This window comes from Anabrus simplex, chromosome 1, assembly GCF_040414725.1.
Source record: "Anabrus simplex isolate iqAnaSimp1 chromosome 1, ASM4041472v1, whole genome shotgun sequence".
NCBI classification, from domain to species: Eukaryota; Metazoa; Arthropoda; class Insecta; order Orthoptera; family Tettigoniidae; genus Anabrus; species Anabrus simplex.
Window position 1 is genome coordinate 702847399 of NC_090265.1, and position 21145 is coordinate 702868543.

General features: G+C 39.1%; 2 protein-coding genes across 2 annotated transcripts in view; one reads left to right on the forward strand and one right to left on the reverse strand.

The window, feature by feature from the left end:
• LOC137497065 (neurotactin-like) overlaps window positions 1-15071 on the forward strand; it is a 28027-nt gene extending 12956 nt beyond the window's left edge. Inside the window, exons 4-5 of the mRNA XM_068225690.1 lie at window positions 6718-7616; window positions 14488-15071. Of these exons, the coding sequence (XP_068081791.1) occupies window positions 6718-7616; window positions 14488-14735 (1147 nt within the window). The 3' untranslated portion in view covers window positions 14736-15071. The remainder of the gene's footprint in view (window positions 1-6717; window positions 7617-14487) is intronic.
• LOC136857363 (serine/threonine-protein kinase PLK1-like) overlaps window positions 1-21145 on the reverse strand; it is a 692893-nt gene that overhangs the window by 42687 nt on the left and 629061 nt on the right. The window lies entirely within an intron of this gene.

Consider the following 21145-nt stretch of genomic DNA (forward strand, 5'->3'; position numbering starts at 1 on the left):
TGTGGTTAACATGGCCTAACCATCTCAGTTGATGAGTGATGATTGTTCCCTCATTGCTATGGTATGGTTATTATGAAAGACAGATCAATGTTTGACTTGATCTTTATGTTAAGACATATGATGGGGAAAAAGATGGGAGTTTGGAAAAGATATGTTGATGATATTTATTGATATTGAGAAAGTTAACAGAGCTATGTACAAAAAATGTGTTAATAGTGTGAACACTAGTATAGGAAAAACAAAATGCTTTAAAGTTGAAACTGGTCTCCAGTAGGGAAGTGTTCTATCCCCCATATTATTCATCATAGTCATGGATGAATTTCATAAGAACATTAAAAAGAGATTGGGAAGACAGGCAACAAAAGCCATGTTGTTTGCAAATGATATAGTGATAAGGGGTGAGGATGAAAGGAAGTGCAAAAACCAGATAGAAAAATTTGGGATGAAAGTAAGCCCAGAGAAAAGTAAAACAATAGTGATGACAAGGGGAAGGAAGGAAGGAAGGAAGGAAGGAAGGAAGGAAGGAAGGAAGGAAGGAAGGAAGGAAGAGGAAAGATAAAACTGAATGCGAAAATTCTGGAAGTGGTTAAAAGTTTCAAGTACTTGGGAAGTGTGATCGCAGAAGATGGAAACATAAGGTAACCATGGAAAGTGGGAAAAGAATACAACAAGCAAACAGCTTCTACCAAAGTGTAAGTGGTATTTTGTGGAACCAAGATGTCCCAAAAAAATCTAAGAAAGTATTATATTCAACCTATAATAAACCTATCCTAACTTATGTAGCTGGATCGTGGACTACAACAAAATGAGAGAAGAGTAGAATACAGGCAGCGGAGATGAAATTCCTAAGAGGTAACGAGGACAAGACCAGAGAGGATAGAATTAGAAATGAAAAGATAAGGAAAAGGGCATGAATCTTGAAACTTCAAGATAGGATAGAAACAACAAACCTAAAGTGGTATGGGCATATGTTGAGTATGGGGAAAGAGAGAGTGCCAAAGAAAGTTTTCCAGAGAAGTTAATAGGAAAGAGACCACGAGGAAGATCCCGAAAGAGATGGACAGATACAGTGTGGGAGTGCATAGAGAAGAGGAGAGGAAAACCAGATGTACTTAAAAAAGAAGAGTGGTGGAGAGACAGGCAGCGATGGAGGTAATTGATTCACAACCCAACCTGGGAAGGTGGAAACGGGAATTGAAGATGATGATGAAGGTCGTATACGTTTTGAGTATTATGTCATGTTATTGTTCTGCAAATTTGTTATGGATACCACCCCGTGGAAACTTTAAAAAATTGTGACAGTAGCTGAGCATACCTGTATGTCACAAAGAGAAATTACTTCACAATGTGGTGTTGGAGTTGGTTGGTGTTGAAGTGATACCAAAAATATAGATCTTTTTTTTAATCACAGAGGGAAGGAAACTGTGGTTGGAAATGAAAGATTACACCAGACGAAGACCATTTACTCATTAGGAAGAGTAACATAACCGCAGGCTCTCAGCTGTTTAACATAAAACAAGACTTTAACCCTGGAACTGTACACCATGTTTCAGGGACCCTAACCGTACATTGGGGCACGGAATACCCCACAAAAGAAACAGGTGTTTTACACATTCACACGTATGAATTATTTTGAAATGTCATGACATCAGTGAAATGGATTATTTTCAACACATGAATATATATTTGCAATTTAGAACAGCTCTGTAATTGCTGGTAATGAAATAAAATCACATTTTAAAAAATCTACCTTTTGATTTATATGGACATTTGTTCAGAGAATAAACACTTCCCCCCATACGGACGTTGCCCGTAAAGACAAAGTATTCTAAGTACATTAATGACTATATAAATGATTTCTCAGTATGGATAATGAACCTTTCAAGGCTTTGAGGACCACATTTTTGGTCAGTGACTCTGATAGTTTGAATCTTGAGCGGAATTCTTCGAAGAACTTAGGAATTGTTCCTCTTGCACCGATCATGAAGCCTATAACCTCGATATTATCGAGTCCATATTCACATTGGTAGAAGGAGATAATTGGTTCGTAAATGCTTTTTTTTTTTTCCCCCTTGTTTACTTCACTGGGCTGATTAGCGTGCGATTCAGGCTGAACCGTGGGATCAATAATATATCCTGGATATGGTTTTTGCATGCAAATTTTACAGTAACATAAGTGAAGTTCTGGCAATAATTAGAATTTATTAGTTGTTCAAAAGTCAAGGTGGTTTATTTAAAACAACAAAAACAAATAAAGCCAATCTGGGCTTTTACTGTTTTTAAAATATTTTGTGCTCATTGTTGACAAGCTGAAAGAAGTGCAGTGGCACATAAGGAAATATCATGACACTAAGGGTACTCACATTACTCTTTCTCCCCTGTTAATACCGAAGGTAGTGATTTATAATCATTTTCTAAGTTGGGTTTGATTTAGTGCCGCTAACCATACAGTTTAGGAACCCTACTTGCCGATACGACATCTTCTGGTTACTGTTACTCTTGCATGGTGGCACTATGGTGAAAGTCAGTGGTGTTACCTTTGCGGGAATAAGTAAAGTATATTTTCTTTTTCTGTAGGATTATGAATCTGTTTGGGCAATACCAGATAAGTACAGGGTGTTTCACTCACATTGGGGCTATTGCAGTGCAGCGCTTTGGGTAGATGGGCGAGCTGAAGGTCAGACGAGCACATGGCAACTCGCTGATCTTGGGGCCAGACTAGCGCCCGTATGAATCACATGTAAATGACAAGCACACATAATAACTCATAATCAAAGTAAAAATAATTTCTCACCTTGTCACAAAGGTGTTTACTATGTTTTACTGTCGAAAATTTCCTCAGTGAAACTTAATGACTCGTTAGCCATGTTTGCGGTTTCTGAGTGTTGCTGGAAATATCCAGATTGGCATTCATTGTCCGCCAATTGTTAAAAATGGTACGAAAATGTCATCCCGATATATATATATCTCTCTCTCTCTCTCCTTTTTTTTTTTTTTTTTGCTTTACGTCGCACCGACACATATGTTTTATGGCGACAATGGGATAGGAAAGGCCTAGGAAGTGAAAGGAAGCGGCCGTGGCCTTAATTAAGGTACAGCCCCGGCATTTGCCTGGTGTGAAAATGGGAAACCACGGAAAACCATCTTCAGGGCTGCCGACAGTGGGGTTCGAACCCACTATTTCCCGTTTACTGTATACTGTTACTCATTTGGAACAAATGTTTCATATTCCCTATGGGTATCAACATCTATATCATACTGTATACTGGTCGCACTTAAGCGACTGCAGCTATCGAACTCGGTTCCTGTATCTCTGACCAGCGATTGTGGTTTCAAAAACTATAGGCCCAATTATCCTGTCTGAACTTAGTGCCGCCAACACTCCCAGTTTCACACTCCAGATGAACTCAAACAAAATATCACGAGAGAAATTGAGGCTGTCTCAAAAGATGAACTAATGCGTAGGAATGAAAATTTCTTTACATGAAGCCAGAAATTTCAACATCTTCTGTGAAAAGGTGAGAAATAATTTTACTTCGATTATGCATTATTATATGTTCTTGTTATTTACATGCAATTCATACGGGCGCTCTCCCTGCCCCAAGCTCAGCTAGTTGCCATGTGCTCGTCTAACCTTCAGCTCACCCATCTACTCGTTGCGCTGCGCTGGCCGGCTGGCCTGCCCCACTTTGAGTGAAAGACCTTGTAGAATTGTGGCATGAATAATGCATTTTATCATGTGGTTGGTGTTAAATAATGAGCACAGTATTTTTATTAGGTCTAATACAGTTTTATTTGGTCCAATTCGTATGTATAGAATTCAATTAGAATGTATAAGAAGCAGGAAAATTCTGCGAGAACTCCTCCAGAAAGGAAACCAATGTTACCTCTTCTAGAAAGATCAATTCAGTTGAAATGGAGGGATATTTCATTATCAACCTAACTTAACCTAACCTAACAATGTTTTGTCACAGCTTTGGTACGGTTTATTGACTTATCCTTCATGTATTCTTCTTGACTTATGGCATATTTGCTTCTGTATATTATTACAGCAGGGTCTCACTTGAGTCAGAGAAATAATAAGAAATTTCAAGAAGGCAAACACTGAACAATACGGTTATAGTAATACATATGTCAGTTTGAAGCCCGAAATGTATACCTTTAAATTGAGTGAGAGTGTTTATTTCCTCAGTTCACCTTTAAGCTTGAAAACTGACTTAATTATGAATATCTTGATTGATTATTTACGTGGATAGGTGAACCTCCATTCTTGATACTTACATTGAGGTTAGTTTGTTGATGGTTACGTCTTGTGATTTCAATATGTAACTAGTCAAGTTGGCAGCAGTGATGAGTCATAAAGAAAAAGGGAATAGGGCAGTGATGTTTGCTTTATAGTGTACAGCCTTACGTGCCGAGTACTATAATTTCAACTCAAGTCTCCTGACAAATAAACTATCTTATTGATATATGGTACAAAGAGTGAGTCATCCTCATTGTCTTGTGCCCATCTCCCTGTCTATAACTTGATTTAACACTTGTTTTTTCCTTTCCAATACTTTTATTATCACGATGGAATCCATTTCTCCTTTTGTGTTTGTCCTGTGTTTCTAATCTTTTACTGCCTGTATTTAGTGTTTCTTCCCTTTTCCTGTATTTACCCATATTTCTTCTTATCCTACACTTTCACATCAAGTCACATGGCACCTCAGTGAGTGTTGATGCCCACCCTCCTGATGAAGCTTGGAAACAGAAGCGAGCTCGTCAGGGGCTGAGAAGAAATGGATGTAGAAGAACTGGGAATGATGAAGAGAGATCCAGTATATTCAAAGAGAGCAGTTTGTGAAGATGTGGACATTGTCTTTGTCTTTTTTGTTTTGTTGCCTTGTTTGTCCTTTTTATGTTGCTCGTTCCTCCCATACTGACTTGCAATTATGTTCATCTTATTATGTGTTCCTTTCCTTGTTCCTATCTCTCAGTGGCAGCGACTGATGGTGGTGGGGGGGACATCGCTCCCCCACTTTGTGAGAAAACATTTTACCAGAGATGCCAACTATTATGGATTTCACCTCACAAGTAAGGTCAAAGGGGATATTATTACGAAAAAGTAACAATATCACAAAAAACAATTTTCTACGGGGGAAAAATGAATCCTTTCGAGCATTACTGCTCAACCCTCCTCATTTCAATGCTTGTGAGCTGGCAACGATACTTTGATCGTCACTTCCTTTTGCTACCCGTAAACGTTGAAAATTCATTGTGATTGAAAAAGCTCTTCTCCATTATAGAACCTTAGGTAATATTGTATTTGCAGTATTAAGTGAATTTGACAGTAACTCTCCCACAGAAAGGGTTTTCAGTGTTGATATTAAAAATGGGACGGAATTCAGGTGTTCATTGAGCACATCTACAATGGAAAATCTTATGGTTCAGAAGGCAAAAATTTGAGGGAAGGATGCTTCAAGAAAATCCACACTGAAAAGCAGCTGCTGGGTGCAAAACAAGCTACAAAGAAGGTTTTATGACAAAACTAACTGGTAATGTGCAAATTTGTTGTGTAATATGAAATGCTTCAGACTAGATTGCTGTCGGAAAGGGGCAAAGAAGATGTCATTATCAAGAAGGTAGGAGATACTTTGGATTTGACGTGAAATTATCCGGCTGGTGGTGGGGATGTAGGTGCATTACATTTTTATTCTATTTAAGCCACTTGAAACCAAGAATTATACGAATTAGTAAAAAAAAAAAAACAAAAAAAAACCTAGCCCTTCAGGCAAGCAACTCAATGTTGAAAACATCCTAAGGATATGAGCTATGAATTTCAGGTAAGTAAAATATAATAAAGTATGATAATATATTCCTTATTTATTCCTAAAAATTACAATAGTTTTCTTAATCATCGTTATCTGGCAGATTAGATTAGCAGTTTACCTTTCTCTACCACTACGAGCGCTTATGTCAGTCAATGCATTGTTTCACTTAAGCACCACTATGAGTGCTAATGTGAGTCAATGCATAGTTTCACTTAAACTGTTATGAATATGTTCAGTGTGGACATTTTTCAAAAAAGCAAAAAGCACCTGAGGGTATTGAACCAAAGAACACATTACAGAAAGAATTATGTAAACAAGTAAATTTGGCTAGGATTTGAATCAAAAAGAAAACGAGTAAAGAAAGAAGTGATTTTAGGCCGTTTTTTCGGAACTGCATTTAGGCCGGAAGTGATTTTCGAACTAGGTTTTTTTTCGTTTGATAGAGCTATCCAAGACTCACAATTTGAAACCTTTCTGGACCCTTCAGCCCTTCAACTTTTGGCACAATTGAGGACATTTCTTAATTTTATGTTTTTCGTAGTATGGGAACCCCTACTTTGTCTTCTAAGAAATATTTTCACGTTAAAAGTAATTTGTACAAATCCAGTCGTCTTATCAGCTAATTTGTTCCTTTATTTTATTTAATTATTAACAAACCTAAGAGATTTCTCTTTTCTGTAAATCCCCCCCCCCCCTCTCCTTCTAATTCCCAATTGTGCCACTACTGCTATCTCTGTATGTATGACTTCATTCTCATGTTATGTTTCGTTTAGGTGGAAAACTAAATATTTAGGTATTGCCATTATGTGACTCAGGGTGCACTCGTAAGGTACTGGGATAGTACACTGTTGTGTCCTGGCATGACTAAACCACTGTTTTTCAATGTATGTACCTTTCTCTGCAGGTTGGTTGAAGATGGAGCTTTTGTGTTCCGAGGAATTCCTTATGCGGCACCACCTGTCGATGAACGGCGATGGCTGAAGGCACAGCTAATCCAGAACCTAAACGACTGTTGGGAAGGAACATTCCTGGCTTATAATACCACTCCTAGCTGCTGGCAACTGCACTCTGATGGTTCTATGGACGGGTCTGAGGACTGCCTCACCTTGGACGTGTACACTCCTCGCATTGGTTACCACTCACCATTGCCTGTGGTTGTGCTCATTGGCGCTGAAACTTTGCTGGGTGGATCTCCAGGCGATCTTGTTCCTTCCGGGAAACTGGCCAAGGAACATGAAGTTGTCTTTGTACGTCTCAATTTCCGGATGGGAGTGTTTGGCTTTTTAGCCTCAGATGTTCTCTCTCAATCTACACATCCACCAACGTCAGGAAACTATGGGCTATCTGATATTCTAGCAGCCTTAAAGTGGGTGAACCTTAATATCGTGAATTTCAATGGTGATCAGAAATCGGTAACTGTGCTTGGCCACCGCGCTGGAGCTACCTTGGTCACCGCTCTAACTACGTCGAGACTGTCCCACGGACTTTTCCACAGGGCTTGGTTGTCTAGCGGGTCTGGAGTGTACCCTGGTAAGCAGCTTCAAGAGTCAGAGATGAAGAACGCCAAGTACGTGAAGAACATAGAACAGTGCCAGGGGAACATCACGGCAGATTGTCTTCGGTTAGTTGATCCTGAGGATCTCATCAAAGGAATTCCCGACAGCTGGAAGCCTGTGATCTCGGATCTTCCTAAGCCTGAAGAGGAGCCAGCTCATGAATGGCTTGTCTTGGATGGTGAAATTCTCCAGAGACATCCCTTTGAAGTTTTCAGTAATGGATCCCTGCCCTTTAAGATAATCATTGGTAAGTGTCCCTGCTCTCATATGTTACAGAACACTTGATAGAACAGTCATAGCAGAAAAATTATTAACTAGATAGAAGGTCTTAATAATTGGGTAACTCCACCTTTACAATACTGTACAATATTACTGTATTCCTTTTTATTTTATTTTAAAATGGGACATGTTTTGTCTCTTCCACATGAGACATCTTCAGCCTAAATATAATTGTAATAAGACACATGATATTCTTGGTAACACTAAAGTATTTTTCTACTCTGATGGCGGGCGGCCTACATGCTGTCAGGGGAAGCGGGGAGCATGGGGCCGACCAATCCAGCACGACGTGAGAGGCCGTTATGGGAGAGAGACAGAGGCCACTACTACAACGTTGCCAGGAGCGCCCGCGCGCTTTAAAGTTGTGTTGAAATCCACATAACAATAAAATACAGAGCTTCGTATGTTACAGTTCGATTATGGCCCGTGGATGAGTTTTATTATTTTTATTCATTTATGTATTTATTTTTATTATTTTCTTATATCTTCGATGTAGTATGATACGAGTTAGTTAGTAATGCATATAACAAGTGCATTGACAACAGACCGAAAAACAATTCGTTCAAAAGTAGAGTTACACAACACATTTTTTTACTTTATCTTACCTTATTCCAGCTGAAGGATCCGTGTTACAGCACCCCGACACTCGCCATCGTCACCAGAGCTGTCACCGGAAATATCCTCGTCACTCGACTCCTCACTGTGGCTGTCGTCTCGCAGATTTATGATGATATCATCCATGACTGTGTCCAATACCACGTCCCTTTTGTAATCGTCCTCTTGAAATTTTTCAGCATGTGACACACAAGCTTTCCACTCCTGTTCGGTTACTTTATCCAGCTCCTCTTCCATTAAAGATTAGACGTCAGTTAGTTTGAACGTTTTGTTCCTTTTCCCTACAGCAGTTTTAACGTTTCCCCAAACCAGCTCTATGGGGTTATATTGACAGTAATAGGGTGGCAGGCGAACAACGGTTTCTGTCAGCAAGTGTATCAATTTCGTACATTTTTGCCTTTGGCTTGAATTGTTTCACAAGAAACAACAGTTCGAGTCTGGTGTGATTGCTGTCATGAGGAATATTCCTAGCACATGACCACGATATAATATCAGCTTTTCGTGTGTTCGTTGTAGGAATTCGTTCTAGCTGTACTGAATGGTAGCTGGCATTGTCCATTACAATCACTGCGTCTTTGATGTTCCTTTCGTCAAGAGCGTCTAAAAACTTCAAAAACCACTCTTTAAAAACCATAGCGTTCATATCAGTGTGGTAGTCATCACTGGTCGATTTCACCTTTGGCCTGAAAACCAATTTACATTCCTGTAGAAAACTAGTGCGACTGGAACCTACGTGACAAACTATAATTCGTCCACCTTTCCCTACAGGAACTTTTAAACCTCCTGTACTCTCTTTATCTTGCCAGATTTTCATTGGAGCGTAATTTTGATGAATGCAAGTCTCATCTAAATAAAATATATGGGGCGATGGGTCCTTATTCCTCAGGAGATGCATTTTTCTCAAAAACGTTACTCTGGCTGTTACTATATCAGCTCTCTCCATTAAAAATCTTCTCCCGTCGTTGCTTTTTCTATACTTGAACCCCATAGACTTTAGTATCCTCCACAATGAAGTAACTCCCCATTTAAATTTTATATCTCTTTCTAAATCACGACGTAATTTGTTCAGTGTCGGGTATTCACCCTTTACGTAATAACTGAGGAGAGTTCTTCTAATTACATCTTTATGGAACCCGTCGATTGCCTTTGTTATACAGTTCCTTTTGATTCGTTTGCGCGGTGATTGAAATGAGATGGAACCAGATGACTGGGTACTGTCTTTACCTTCCTTTACTATACACTGAACGGTTCGTGTACTAACTTGACAAGCTTCCGACACTCTCTGCTGCACTTTATACACACTCGCTAAAGGGCCATTATTTTCTGCTTCCTTTTGAAAATATTCATGAACATTGCTGATCAGTTTTCTACCCTGGCTCCTTATCTCCTTCCTCTTCGCCATTGTACGATATACGTATAGTACAATTATTATATAAAAAAACAACACAGAGCAACACAAATAGAAACAATAGAAAAAACTAACGTCACACCACATGCCACGAAAACGTTAATCGAAGAATGCAGTAAAAGACGCGGCAAGAATTACTCATAAAACAAACTCGTCAAACAAGCTCTTTGTAATACCCAACGCACACTGTAAGACTACTCGGCTACACAGCAGTTCGTGGAGCGAAGTGAGCGCGGCAAAGTCTCCGGGCGACTGAATAGTTCTCAGCGCCACCGCTAGGCGATCTTTTGTCTGATTGGGCAGTGACATACTGCCCGCACCCCACGTCCCCTGACAGCATGTAGGCCGCCCGCCATCAGAGTAGAAAAATACTATAAAAGGAATTACTTATCCATAAAGTTTTAAGAGTCAAAATGACTAACTCTATCATATGTGGACACAGTTGAAAAAATGTTCATGTTGTTAAAATATTTTATCATAAATCTTAAGAAGTTCCATTGAGTTTTGCTTTCAAAATTTAAAAAGAAAATCGATGTGAAGATCACAGTGTTCTGAAAGTAAGAATAATATCTTGATTAGGTTGATGTCATCTCAAGTTTATGGATGCTTGAGTGCACATACGAGGGTCAAGTCATAACAACTTTTTTTCTTCCTCGCGCACAGGAGACAACACGGAAAAGCTAAGATATGCATTTGGAAATATATGGCATGTACTTATGCATAGTGCCTGAAGACAAATTCTGACTTTAGGAGATTCTTGAAGGAAAGTGACAGAACACAGGCCATTGGTAAACACTGTTTTATTATGGAATTGACAGCAAATACACAAGATTACGTTCAAATGACAGGTCTCCACTGGTTACAGACCTTCAAAATAATTGCCCAAGGTTTCCACTGTGCGTTGCCAGTGGTGGGGCAGGTGCTGAATACCATTCGCTGCATGTGTATCGCCAACGTGTGACACCTCTCTCCGAAATGCTGTTACGATGTCCTCTTTGTTAGCAAACCGTTGTCCACGTAATGGCTTCTTGACTTTGGGGATTAGATCATAGTCACACACCTAATGCTTCCCGCAACTCTGCATGGCATTGGTGTGCATTTCTGCCGCGGAGAACTGCTGTTTTAATATACGATCATTGGTCCTGCTTGTTGACTTCCATTTTGTGACGCTCTCACTCATAACACTGAACTTGGGGGCATGCTTAGACCCACACTGTTGTTTACATACACCATCTAGGGGCATCATACGCAAGTATGTTTCCAAATGCATATCTTAGATTTTCTGTGATGTCTCCTGATTGCGAGAAAAAAAAAAAGTTGCCATGACTTATGACTCGACCTCTGCATATCTGGTTGAACAGGGCTTGTTTTTCCTAGGTGGAATTTCCTGATATACTGGTTGTGTAGCCAGACAAACCATATGGTCCATATATTGAGGTTATGTAAAATATACTAAAAATAAAAATGGTTAGAGTCTTTTGTACAAATTCTAAGGTAAATTAGGTTTTTATGGCGTCTGAGTACTTACTTCTCCACCCTGTTACTCTCTCTCTCTCTCTCTTTTGTTGGCCGGCCTGTGTGCAGTCCTGTGTGGAGCTGCTGCTTGCTGTTGATTGTAAGCTAGGAGCAGTTGTGTTCAAGAGTGGAGGTGAGGGGAGTGGTAATAAGAGGAGTTGAGTAGAGGTGAGCGGAAGAATTTGAAGCGTTAGAAATTTTTGTATTCTGGAGAGAGAAAAAAAAAAAAGCTTTTGTGATTTCCCCAAAGAAAATGTTATAAGTTTCAGAGATTTCTTTTAGGTTGTTTTTGGGGTTACTTCTTTGGTCGATGTTAATTACAATATTTTCATATATGTTAAGAAGAGCACCTTTATTAATTATATTTAGGATGGAAAGATCCTGTTCAGTGTCGGAGAATGAATGATTATACTGTAGTCAGATATGTGACAACGCACGGCCGAGAATCTACCATATTTTTTGGTGTTAACATGCTCTAAGTAACGAATAGGGAAACTGCGTCCTGTCTGTCCAACATAACTAGCTGGCCAGTGGGTGCATGCCAATTTGTAGACTCCTGAATTTGGGAATTTAGATCTAGTGTTGCTTTCATGATGATTAACAAACAAAGTGGAATTATTATACATGCATAAATGTTTGGTACAGAGTGGATAGATTTTAAATTAAATATACATCTAGAAATGTAATTCAGTTTGATAGTGTCAAGTCATTATTCTTCTTCTTCCACTTCTCCACCTCCTCGGTGTTACAGCCACAAGTTTTTTTTGCTAGGGGCTTTACGTCGCACCGACACAGATAGGTCTTATGGCGACGATGGGATAGGAAAGGCCTAGGAGTTGGAAGGAAGCGGCCATGGCCTTAATTAAGGTACAGCCCCAGCATTTGCCTGGTGTGAAAATGGGAAACCACGGAAAACCATCTTCAGGGCTGCCGATAGTGGGATTCGAACCTACTATCTCCTGGATGCAAGCTCACAGCCGCGCGCCTCTACGCGCACGGCCAACTCGCCCAGTACAGCCATGAGTGGGTTTTGGCCTCTCTCAGAATCGTGTCCTACTCTTCTCTGCTTTCTCCAATATCCATGGTCAGTTTAGAAAGTGAGCAGGAGAGAAATGTATATTGCTTCTATTAAGATGGTGTTGTGGATACCAATCTGAAAGTGGTAATGTGTTAGGACTGTGATTGTTTAATATTTTTGTAGTTGGGATAGCAAATGTGTTGACAGCATGCCAGTGGAAGAGGGATTATTTGAATTAAAAAATAATCAGAATTTTCCCATCCACTTTGATAGTCAGAGCTTCTACTATATCCCCGTTGGATGGTGGCTGTCATTAGGGCGATCTGGTTCTTGTTCTCAGTGATTCAGAAAAGAGTGGGGGTACTGAGACAATACCATTCTCGTAGATCCCATAGCTAAGATATTCTCCTCCTTCCCCTACTTCTCCTTCCTTCAGTTTTACCTTGTAAGTTAGGCTGTAGGAGTCTATATTTATCACTTTGAATGATATGACAAAAGTACTCAGGTTTCTTCTTTTTGATGTTTTGCATGACCTCTAACTCTTTCTTCGGGAGTTGGAGTACTTCAGTGCTACGCAGTGCCTCGTCACAAGGATCAAAGCTTTTTTAGGCGTGTTCTCTGTTAGGATCCAAGTCTCGGCACCATAATGTAAGACAGAAAATACTTAACATCGAAGTAAACAGAGACAGATATTATCTTAATGTCCCTATTACAGAGAAGTTTGCTCATTCTGTCGAATGCAGTACTTGGCTGTTAATCCGGGACCTAATTTCAACAGCATTGTTCCAGCTGTGATCAAGTACGCTGCCGAGATACTTAAAGCATTGGGTTTGCTCCAGTGATGTGCCAGCTATTGTCAAGTTAAGAAGTTGAATGACATTTGCTTATGACCATTATTTTGGTTTTTTTGTATTTAAACACAGGCCTGCTGCAGCATTATACTATTGGCTTTACGTCGCACCGACACAGGTAGGTCTTATGGCGACGATGGGACAGGAAAGGGCTAGGGCTGGGAAGGAAGCAGCCGTGGCCTTAATTAAGGTACATCCTCAGCATTTGCCTGGTGTCAAAATGGGAAACCACCGAAAACCATCTTCAGGGCTGCCGACAGTGGGGTTTGAACCTACTATCTCCCAAATACTGGATACTGGCCACACTTAAGCGACTGCAGCTATCGAGCTCGGTGCAGCACACAATTTAGTAATATTGAAGAGGGGTGGAGATAGAACACAACCTTGCCTCACACCTTGCTTAATTTCAATAGCACAGGTGTTTGTGCTGTCAGCCTTAACCGATGTGGTCTGATTCCCATAAAAGTTTAGTAATGTTTGCAGATCTTCAGCACTTGTTGCAAGCAGAACAGTATCATCATTGTGATCCCATTCACAATGATGTCCTTCTGTTTTCCTTCAAGTGCTTTAGAAAATATCCTTTCAGAGAAATATTGAAGAGGGGTGCAGATAGAACACAACCTTGCCTCACTCCTTGCTTTATTTCAATAGCACAGGTGTTTGTGCTGTCAACCTTAACCGATGTGGTCTGATTCCCATACAAGTTCAATCAATCAATCAATGTTGGTAATAATTCAGATATCTCTACCACCCATGCCAGTATCATGTAGGATATGCAGCAAGTTTCATGTTTCACGTGGTTGCAAGCTTTTTCAAAACAAGCATATACATCCACAGACATAGCCAACGCTGCATGGTACAATTGAAGCGTGCAGCCGAATGAGGGTCTATACTACATTTTTACCCAGGTTGAGTATTTGGCGGAGTAAAGGTCTATGGGCTCTCCGACACAATTTTCACAAGTTATGTTAGAGAATTAGCTTGTGCGTAGTAAAGTGTCTACATGCGCACATGGCTGCCACCAGGCATACTGAAGCTCTCCAGCCTTTTCAAGCTCACAACTGAGAATAAGCCAGGTGTAACAAAACGGACCTTTACTTCACCAAATACTTAACATGGGTAAAAATGTAACATAGACCCTTATTCAGCTGCACGCTTCAATTGTACAATGCATCCTTGGCTATGATGCATAGATTTGTCTGTGGATGTATATGCTTGTTTTATCTGATAATTATCAGTGGTTCCTTTAGTGTTCCCCATGTGTGAATTACAATACCTCATGTAATCCATGCAGGAAATACCTTTCAGGGAAGTTTCGTTAGACGATGTTTTAGGTTCTTCTTCTACTTCTGCTTTGCTGCAATTCTCATGTATATGTTAGGTTAGCATTAAATAGTCAGTAGTCAATCTAACCAAATTGTTCTCCTTACAGGCACAACGGCACATGCCGAAGCATCACCGGAGTTGTACAGACGTTACGAGGACCTGATGGCAGTGGGAGAGGAGGCTGTTGCCAATCACATCAGGAGCAGTGTGTTGGGCAAAAATCTCACCATTGCAGAAGAAGCTATACGGCGTTATGGCACCACCTGGCCTGGGCTAGCATCTATGATCAAATATCCTAATTGTGACCTGTGGTTCATGTATGATATTGTATCCAGGTACGCACGAGTAGACTGAACTGATAAGGTGATCGCAAGGCGGAGCAGCACAATCCGGTTATATGGCTGTCCCTCTACACTTGGCAACTGTTAGCTCCTGACCAGGGCTTCTTACCTGAATGAAGCAGTTAGTTCTGTGGTAGGAAATTTACCTAGGACTTCATTAAGCAGCACTGGGCACCCCAAATTTACAGAGTGGCTACCCGTTCTGTGAAACTATAGAATATGCCATTCATACGAACTAGTTTTTAAACAAAAAATATAGCTTCCGATTGAGATAGCTAAATAAAATTCAGGAAACTCAATCGTAAAAAATTTAGCAGTGTTTAGCCCGAGTGCGGCATGGGCTCATCAGTTGGATACCACACTTTCCCAAGACACTGGCTGGCTAGCACACCAGTAGTGACACCACTGCAAGCTATACATGTGATAAGCACAAAGCAGTGCTGACGTACTAGGGGAGAATTGCATCTCCACTTGCTGTATATGCCTTCCCAGGCTAGCATGACCAAAAGTATGGCTTCCGATTGAGATGGCTAAATAAAATTCAGGTCATGCTAGCCCGGGAGGGCATATATAGCAAGTGGAGATACAATTCTCCCCTAGTACGTCGGCACTGCATTTTGCTTATCACATGTATAGCTTGCAGTGGTGTCGCTACCGGCATGCTAGCCGGCCAGTGTCTTGGGAAGGTGCGGTATCCAACTGATGAGCACATACCGCACTGGGGTGAAACACTGGTAATTTTTGACGATTGAGTTTCCTGAATTTAACTTACTGTTTTTAGAGTTTGTCAATAGATGGGACCGCGAATTTCAGAGTTCTAAGATGGGAGAGTTTATATTGTAATCCCTGCTCTGCGACTGGGTACATTAACCATTTCCATTAGGACAGTCGATGCACACAACTTTCCCATCCAGTTCTTTAAAGGTCATAGTTTATTTGTTTTAAAAAATGCTCAGGGTGGTTTATGCATGTGTCTTACCGAGAAGAGGAATATACATCTGAAGGTAGGAAGCTGGGAAAGAGGATAGGAAATTACATGATCATAAGTGAATGCAGGCAGGAGCAATGGGAAAGAGAGATAAGAATATTATTATTATTATTATTATTATTATTATTATTATTATTATTATTATTATTATTATTATTATTGGTGGGTGCAAGAGGTGCCATACCCAGCATGATGGTTGATTTATGGAAGAGTTTTGCCCTCAAGGAAAACTACCTAGCCACGATTACCAAGACGGCTGTGCATGAGTCTGTGCTTCTTTTAATGAGCCATTTATATTCCAAAGCATAAAATTTTTACATTACTGTGTCTTATGGCAAACCCATTGAGGGTCAGTTTCCTAACTAAAGGACTATATATTTTTACAGAGGTGCCAACTACTACAAATTGTCCTTAATTATTACGTATTTCACTTTCCGATTATGGCTTTACGTTCAAAGGGGAAATTATTATGGAAAAGCTGACGTTATCATGGAAAACTTTTTCTACAGAGAAAAAGAAAATAAGGAAAGATATTCAATCCTTTTGAGCATTTCTGCTAAACCCTCCTCATTTCAATGCTTTTGGTTGGTAACAATAATCATACGATTGTCACTTCCTTTTACTACCCATAAGTGTTGTGAAAATCATCGTGATGATAGAAAGAATGAGAAAGATTTGAGGCCTGCATTAAGCATATCTATACTGAAGTCGGTTATGGTTCAGAAGACGAAAATGTCATCATAGTGGGAAGTATGCTTCAAGAAAATGTACACTGAAAAGCAGGTGCTGGGTACGAAACAAGCCACAAGGAATGTTTAATCATCGAACTAACAGGTAGTATGCAAATGTTATTGTGTAATATGATATACATAAGAATAGATTGCTGTCTGGAGGGGAAAAGAAGGTGTCATTGTTGAGAAGGGAGGAGCATGCTTTGGACTTGACTGAGAAATTTTTGGGGGGCAGAGTTTGGAGAGTGATTGCTGATAATCCACTTTAGAAGTTGGCACCTCTGTATGTATATATATATATATATATATATATATTATTATTATTATTATTATTATTATTATTATTATTATTATTATTATTAATATTAATTTTTCTTATTAATTATTATTAATTAATTAATAATAATTAATTAATAATTAATTAATATTAATTAATAATAATAATAATAATAATAATAATAATAATAATAATAATAATAATAATAATACATGACGTGCAACAAACAAGCACCAAAATTCATGGAGACAAAAAATGCCAAATTGAACAAGTATCACAATTTAAGTGTCTTGATGAAACAATTCAGGAAAATAAACGCATTAAATGCCAAAAGATATAAACTGCACACCAACTAATCCAAAATACTGTATCTACAACAAAAAATGTATCTCCAAGCACACAAAACTAAGTCATTACAATACAGTCATTAAACAAGAACATCTTTATGGATCAGAAATGCTAATTTTGAACAGGAAAGCAGACATTGAAAACCTTGAGAAAAAGGAATGCAAAATCATAATACAACTTCTAGGCTAAAAACTTGCTGATGGACAATACCGACTCAGAGGCAGACAGGAAATCAAACAATACACAAATATTCACAGTGACAGAAAATGTGATTCTATGGACACATTAAAAGAATGCATGCAGACAGACTTACAAAACAAATAGTCGGATTCTACGAAAACAGGAGTAGAGCCGAAATAGATACAATGACATTGATTGGCAAAATCAAAACCTATCTGAAACATGCAGGAATTATACCAGCAGATGTCCAAAACTGGGTAATCATCAGATTCAAAATTTACAAACGGCAAGTTGACCAAGAGGAAAGACTACAGAAGAAGACCGGAACAACCTGCTTTGAAGACAGATAAGAAGCCCACAGTAAAAGAATGAAAGAAATATGGGCCCAAAGGAAGGCAAATGCAAACCTCTAAGTACTTTGTGTGGTCCTAATGCACTTATTTGCATACGCATAATAATAATAATAATAATAATAGTGACCAACATGTCTTGTTAGCCAGATACTATACATTATTATGGTAAACTCCTGGCAGAATGAATAGAAATGACTATTGTGACGACTCTCTGAATCACATGTAAACAGGCAGGGCATAAACTCTCTCCACTGCCTGCAGTGCTGTTGGCGCTACAAAGGCAAGCAGGTGTACGTTTCATTGGCTTGAAGTGGCAGTGTGTTTATGAACATTCTTTGATCATTTTTGGTAATATATCTGTGAACTCTCTTATATGAGAGGAAGTATGTATAATTCAGAATACGTTTCAGGCAACTACCACACATGAATATGTTAACAACTGGCTATTGTCCTGGGTTGCAAGTTTGTTTACGATAGAGTCAAATGAAAAATGACATGTATCTTCTTTATTTTCCACTAACTATACTATTATCAAATAGCAAATGTGGCTTAGTGAATGTCAGACCCCAATCACAAACACGCAGCTCGTGTGCACACACACAAGCATAGGGGATTCCGACACACATACTCCCATCCTATTATTCACCTAGTAGACTTAAGTGGATCAACAGGGTGTCCACCAAATCCAGATTTTGAAATTCCCTGACATTTCCCTGTTTTCCAGACATAAAACCAATTTTTTCCCTGACACACAATGACAAAAAAATTAAATTATAATAGGTTTCCAGGTATGGCCGTAGTATTAAAAGACATTTTGAAACCTTAACATGCAAAAAATAAATGAGTAATTAATGTACATGTCTGGTAACATTACATTACATTACTGCGAACAAACGTACACTAGCTTCACTGGAACGTAAAGAATGGTGTTGCATGACCGTATGCATGCACCATATAATCTCAGCTTTGGTTACTTGCTCTCTTGAAAGATAATTCTGTAGACATCTCGTCTCTGGTGAACCTTCTTTAATGGAAGAAGAAGAAGCAGAAGAAACAGCAGCAGTGGAGTCATATGTGATAGAGTTCGTTGTGGTAGCTGTGGCAGGCAGCGGACAATTTGTGTTTGCGGCCAGGGTATTATCTACTGAGTTTAAGTCATTTGTTACTTCACTATTCGAATGTTCTTTTTTAAAATAACTTGAAAGGGATGATGAGAACTGACTGAAGTTGACACTACTGGCATGCTTCTTTCCTACCATGTGACTTTTTAATGCCTGCCTCCCCATGTTGCTAAGAGAAAATTATGTTTTACATATTATGCAATATGCTGAAAATTTGTCCTGAGGCATGGGTTTCAACCACGTTCTGAAAGTATCATCAAGCAGCCACCTTTCATTAAACGAAGTTTTCCTTGGCTTTGATGAAGACATTGTTAGCTGAAAAAAGTAAGTATATTGAAAAAAAAAAGTCCTATACTCCGCACGACTTTCTTGTAAACTGACAGTTCGCAAAACAAGTGAGCACTGCCTTACCTATGCTGTCAGCACTCTATTGCTTCGATAACAGTTGATGCACTCGTAAAATGCAATACCCTACTATGAAAATCACACGCAAATCACAAGTGAAAACAAATTCACAAAACTTCCTAACAATATCATACACTCAAACAAGAATAGGTACATTATCATTAAGTGTAAAAGAAATAAATTATTCGCGGCTAATGACCGGCATAAGAAGGAGGTTATGGCTGATCGATACCACGATGTCAATTTTTGCCGAGTCACATTCTTGCCGCTTGTCTTGCACGAACTATACAGGGGTATGGTACACAGATGAACTATATGGTAACCAACACACGGATGTAAATAAAATTACAACTACATTGAACACTATTAAACCTGTATACCACACACGCCGAGTTAGGTAACTTAACCACGTGGTGATGTAGGCAATACAGTTGGCAGACAGGTTTCAAGATTGCGCTCAACCGATATAAATCGATATGAATGGTGGTTTGGGATTGACTGGATCAAGAACGAATACATACAAATATACTTCACAAACTCAAAATCTCCTAACCAACAAACAACCTTCATCTTACAGTGTGATGTCACTTTATTTTAAATCTTGTTCTCTATTCACAATATTACACGTGATATTAAAAGCTACTAGTCGTGCCTGAAAACTACCGAACCCCTCTCACGAAAGTTAGGTTAGAAACTCAACATGGCGCGGCCCACGGTGTTACCTACATCAGCGCATTTCATAATAATAATAATAATAATAATAATCATGAACACTCAATGAATATTAAGTTTAAGTGAATTTCGCACTTTCCTGCATTCAGTCAGTGATTGTTGTCTTGTTTTTACACTTTACGAGGTAGTGACTATGGCACACGTCATTACACACTAAACAGTCATCCTTTGGGTTGTGTAATTTTGTCTATATGCATATTTTGTTGTGGAAGCCATGTATTTAAGCGATTAGAAAAACTGAGAACGCAATATAGGCCTAATTCAACATGCTCGCCATTCCCCAACAACACAGCATATTCAATAGTAAGCAGATCATAACATTGAAAATTCGATCGATCAATCGATCTATCATAGTCGCTACTGCTTGCTATAGCCTATCCATATAGCTACTGATGCTATTGGTTACTTCACGTTCGAGATCACACTTGATTTTTTAAATGTTTGTTCAGTTTTCTTTACAATTTATTCCTGGCATAAAAGACATACCCTAGATTAATGTTATAAAAACTGAAAAATGTGCTTCTATTAAGGGATAAATACGGTATGTCAATTTTATATGGCAGAACGAATTCCCAGATTTTTTCGGAATTCCCTGACATTTCCCGGTTTTCCAGTCATTTTTCGAATTCCCTGACATTTCCCGGTTTCCCCGGTTTTCCATACGGGTGGCCACCCTGATCAAACCTTCATTTATTTTATTTGACATTTACATATTAAAAATGGTTTCCTATAAACAGCTATGTCAAGTCTGTCCAATTGTTCTATTGGACCAATTCACTTCATTCATTTTTTAATTTTCTCCAGAATTACCTGCCAGTAAATCATCAGACATTGACAGGTCTCTAACTTCAGTCAACTTTCGGTAATTCTAAAATCAAATCACTAAATGACCACTCTAATAATTACAGGTGAAGGCTTACCCTAGCCCGCAATACATTCTGTACTTAGCGGGTCGCTAAGCAATTATTCTGATGTGTGTGATTTTCATCCTTAGTGATGTCATTGCATGCAGCCATGTTTTATTAATACCTGTCAAGCCAGAGAGTATGCACTTCCTCTGATTGTGGAAGAATAGAGTATGCACTTCCTCTGATCGTGGAAGAATACTGTTAGATACTCTTTGATTCTCTAACATTGCCCAGCTTCTAAATATATTCAACAGATGGCAGAATGTTCCTAGTAACTTACAAGCTGCTAAGAGAAAATAGTTGACATACGCTTAGACAGGAAGGTATCGAGTTGACTAGTCTTCTGTATGACCAAGGGACAAAATCTTGAAAAACTGGGT